The sequence below is a fragment of the Plectropomus leopardus genome, unplaced genomic scaffold, assembly GCF_008729295.1.
Source record: "Plectropomus leopardus isolate mb unplaced genomic scaffold, YSFRI_Pleo_2.0 unplaced_scaffold13462, whole genome shotgun sequence".
Taxonomy (NCBI): Eukaryota; Metazoa; Chordata; class Actinopteri; order Perciformes; family Serranidae; genus Plectropomus; species Plectropomus leopardus.
The window spans coordinates 1-4445 of record NW_024614350.1 but is presented as its reverse complement, the minus strand read 5'-3'; the positions used below and the strand labels follow the sequence as shown (position 1 = coordinate 4445).

General features: G+C 42.7%; 1 protein-coding gene across 1 annotated transcript; it reads right to left on the bottom strand.

Annotated features, from left to right (window-relative positions):
- Positions 1–82: 82 nt before the first annotated feature.
- Positions 83–4441, bottom strand: LOC121963966 (E3 ubiquitin-protein ligase TRIM23-like; the record flags this gene model as incomplete). The annotated part of the gene is made up of 8 exons (XM_042514203.1): positions 83–408; positions 836–946; positions 1041–1170; positions 1277–1411; positions 2352–2567; positions 2650–2832; positions 3842–4120; positions 4205–4441. Coding segments are annotated over 8 exons (1524 nt in total), but the record flags the coding sequence as incomplete, so codon positions are not given.
- Positions 4442–4445: the final 4 nt, after the last annotated feature.

The following is a 4445-nucleotide window of genomic DNA, read 5'->3' as shown; positions in this document are numbered from 1 at the left end:
CCCTTGTTTTTTGATCATATCTAATAAACCCCCCATATAATTTTCTGATAATTTCTTTTGCTATTGTTTTTTCTGCATTTTTGAAGGAAATGAAGTTTTTAACGCTTGTGAAAGGTGTCTGAATTTAGTGCAGGAAAACTGATATCTACCAGGTTTTAGAGTTAAATTAATTGTTTCAATTATTAATATTTAAAATCCAAATTAAACTTTTAGTAGCCTGCTTGTATAATAACATTAGCCTTTTTAATCCACAAAGCACATTTAGGATTTCTGATTTCTGTACCTGCTTGTTGGCAAAGATGAGCAGCAAAGCGTCTCTCAGCTCCTTCTCCGTCAGTAGTTTGGCGAGCTCGCTGTGAGCCTCCATCAGTCTGTCCCTGTGGCAGCTGTCGATCACGAACACCACCGCTGCAAACGCACAGCGAGAGTCAGGCAAGAGCGATAACTTCCACTATTTTCTATTAAAACTATTCAGCAAAAAACGTTCACATATGATGCAGCACAGCAGTCAAGAGTCTGAGTTATTTAACTATAACCATGTTTTATGAGTCTTTTTGGCGCTGAGTATAAAAACACTAATAATGTTTATATGAGTTTTTAATTACATTTCTTTTTACATTGCTGTAGCATTTTTTTGTGTTATTGATCAAGATCACAACTTTGACACTTTTTTCTAGCTTGTGGGGAGTTTCTCATTTCTGAAACTAAACATATAATTACTGATTTAAATAATATGTCATGTGTTCAATATGCTGAAAAAACAACAGAAAAATGTGTTTGAATGAGAACTTTTTACACAGCACAATTTCCACATATACCAATGTAAAAAAAAAACCTTGAGTGTTGAGATAATAGTGTTTCCAGAGAGGTCTGAGCTTGTGTTTTCCTCCCACGTCCCAGATGGTGAATTTCAAGTTCTTATATTCAACTGTCTCCACATTGAAACCTAAAAAAAAGATTGAAAACGAGCTTTACGTAAAACAAAAGCTTTGTGTCTCCGTGCGTTCATCGTGCGCTGATGAAACTGTGGCTGCGCTCACCGATGGTTGGGATGGGCTGCATGAACTCATCTTGTTTCAGCTTGAAGAGGATGGTGGTTTTTCCCGCTCCATCCAGCCCCAGAGTCACGACGCGGATCTCCATCTTCGGACCGATGTGGACCCGGTTGTCCTGAAACCAAAACAAACCAAAGCTCTTTGCTATTAGTGACGGGATTTCTGGCGGATGAGTGCAGATCTCCAGGAGCGGCGACTGCACGCGTGCAGACGGCGCGTACCTTGGTGAAGGTGACGGGGATGCCAGCATCCAGCTGAATGTGATCCGCCAGCTCTGTGAACTGATGCTGCTGCTTCTGAAGCGTCTCCAGAAGACAGTTGATCTCCTGCTTCGCCAACACGACTCTGCAGTCGTCCTGCAGCGGGACATGAGCAGCACACATCAGGTCTATCGCTGTATTAACGCGTATCAGCCTGATTATTTGAGGCGAGGCTGTCTGTGGTTCTAATGCAAAGTCAGTGTTAGACTTTGCAATCAATCAAATTTCGAATTTTGGCTGCCAATCGAGAAAAAGCAATTATTTTTCCACATTCTGTTTTGCACGTGTGCCCTTTTTTGTCTTGTGCCCTTAATGCCGTGCACATGCACATTTTCGCCCCTCCTCCCTCAGCCTGAGCTCAACAACAATCTGTTGTTGGCAACGCGTCAAACCTTTTTAATCATCTTAAGTTTAAATACAAAGTGGCCTATGACCAAATAATAAAAAAACGAAGGGAGGAAAAGTACAACGTCATCAACATCCACCGCAACGCAGGACACGTTCAAAAATGCAACTAGAAGCTCAATGGGTAAAGTATCAAAAGCAATCAAAGTTCAGCTGTTTATAGAAGTTTTTTATGTTCAATAAATGCGACATGTTTACAAAATCAGTAATCGTGGTGAATAATCGTGATTTCAGTATTGTTTAAAATAATCCTGATTCTGATTTTTGCCGTAATCGAGCAGCTCTGGTACACAGACGATGAGCGTCAGCATACCACACCTCCCAGTTTGGAATTATTATTTTTTTATTGGCAGCCCGACGATTTACATTTAAAAAAAAACAGTTAGAAAAGCTTTGTTTCAAGCCTGTTTTGGCGATAATAAATCACAACAAGTGCCATGAAAATGTTGGAAACCCAGAATATAACAGCCTCAGTTCCTCGTCTGAACGTTCAGCCACATTTAAACAGATTTTTTAGGTTAGCTTTAAGTTTGTTTAAGTACCTCAAAGAACCAACTTTAAAAATTGTGAACTATCCCTTTAATCTGAATCTGTAAATTTGGCCTCGTTGCGCTCAGTGTTTGTCCCCTACCTGTTGCAGTGTCTTCTCGCAGTGCAGACAGGCGGTGGACACCTGAGACAGCAGGATGGTCATGTCCTCCTGCTGCTGCCTCAGCCAGATCAGCCTCTCCCTCACGTGAGCGTCCACCACGCTGAGCGCCATCTCCTCCTGCCGACACAGAGTCTCGTGGAGGTCTGCGAAGTAAGCTCGGACACAGGAGCGCGCGCTCTCTGCTGTCCCGGGAACCTGACGAAGACACGGTCAGAGAAGACGTTAAACGGCGGGAGTAAAGGCGCATCACTCGTGTCCAGATGAAAAGAAGTCTCACGTGTTCGGTGTGTGCCATGCCGACTCCGTCCTCTACGATCTGCTCTCCTCCTTCGATCTGCTGCACGATGCCCACCAGCTTCCTCGAGTACTCGGACACTTCGTCTGTGAAGGTGCGGATGCAGTGAGCCATGTCCAGGATGGACGCACGGATCTGATTCGCCTCCGTCTCAAGAACAGCGTGCTGAAAAAAGGAGTGAGAGAAAACATGAGCGTGTTTTTCTCAATGAAACCGAACATGAGACTGTAGATCAGGGACACTCAGCTTGACTGTTTGGGGGACGCTTTTGAAAAAAGACATGATGCCAGGGCCCCATACATGTTTCTATGATTTTAGGACAAGTCTCAGATTTTAGGACATTTCTAGGATTTAAGCATATTTTTAGGGTTTTAGGTCAATTCTCAGATTTTAGGATTTTTATAGTTTTATAATGTGAAGGTCAATTCTCAGATTTAGAACATTTTGCAGATTTAAGGACGTCTCTAGGACATTTCTAGGATTTTAATTTTGTTTCTAGGATTTTAGGATGTTTCTGAGATTTTAGGACATTTCTCAGATTTTAAAATGTTTCTAAGAAATAAGGACAGTTCTGAGATTTAAGGACATCTCTAGCACTTAAGGACATTTCTAGGATTTTAGGAAATATCTAGGATCATAGCATGTTAATTAGATTTTAATCAGTTTCTAGGACTTAAGGACATTTCTAGGATCTCATGATATTTTAAGTATTACAGAAAATTTCTAGGATTTTAGGGCATTTCTTAGATTTTAGGAAATTTCTCAGATTTTATGTTTCTTAGAAATAAGGACAATTCTCAGATTTAAGGACGCCTCTAGGACTTAAGGACATTTCTAGGATTTCAGGTGGTTCTTGGATTTTAGGACATTTCTTAGATTTTAGGACATTTCTAGGATCATAGCATGTTTCTTAGATTTGAATCAGTTTTGTAGGACTTAAGGACATTTCTAGGATCTCATGACATTTTAAGTATTTTAGAAAATTTCTAGGATTTTAGGACATTGGAGGCTCGGGGATCCTCCACTGGCTCTTTTTTCTATAAACAAGCTCTGTTTTGATGCTGTTTTAAGCACCTTTTGTAAACTAAAAGTACAAAAACGATCCCCAGTGTGAATTAAATTTTCTGTGCATCAGAAAATGGTAGATTTCCAGCTACAGCTGGTTGTGACTAACCTTATGTCCCTGGTGCTTGCCGTACTCTTTGCACACGCAGCACATGAGGGGCCCGGACTGACAGGCCTCCTCCAGGCACACAAACTCGATGGCGTGGACCTGATGCTGCGGACACAGCGTCTTCTCGTGGGGCTTGTCGGCCAGCGGCACGCGGCGGTGTTTGGCCAGCGTGCGGGTGGAGTGTGTGAGCTGGGAGCACTCGGCACACAGGTGGGTGGCGCACACGGTGCAGTACATGGAGGCCGTGTGGCTCTCGTCCTCATCGCAGCGGATTATACACTGAGGTTGGAAAGAAAAAAAAGTGAGTGAAAGGTGCGGCAGGCGTGCGGCTGACGCGTCCATCTGATACGACGGTGTTCGTACTTCTCCCATTCCTTTCAGGGCGTCCTCCGCCATCCCAGACTGGTTGGACGCTCCATTCTGGAGTCGCTCCAAAAGTTCGAGCAGAGCAAAGTTCTTCTTCAGACCCCAAACTCCAGAGTCCCCTGAACAGAAAAAAGGAAAACTTTTAGAGACAAAATCACAGAGAAAGGTGAAAAGAAAATCGAGATCAGCCGAAACATCACAAACAATAAAGTGAATAAATCTGAATGTTCTGCTCAAA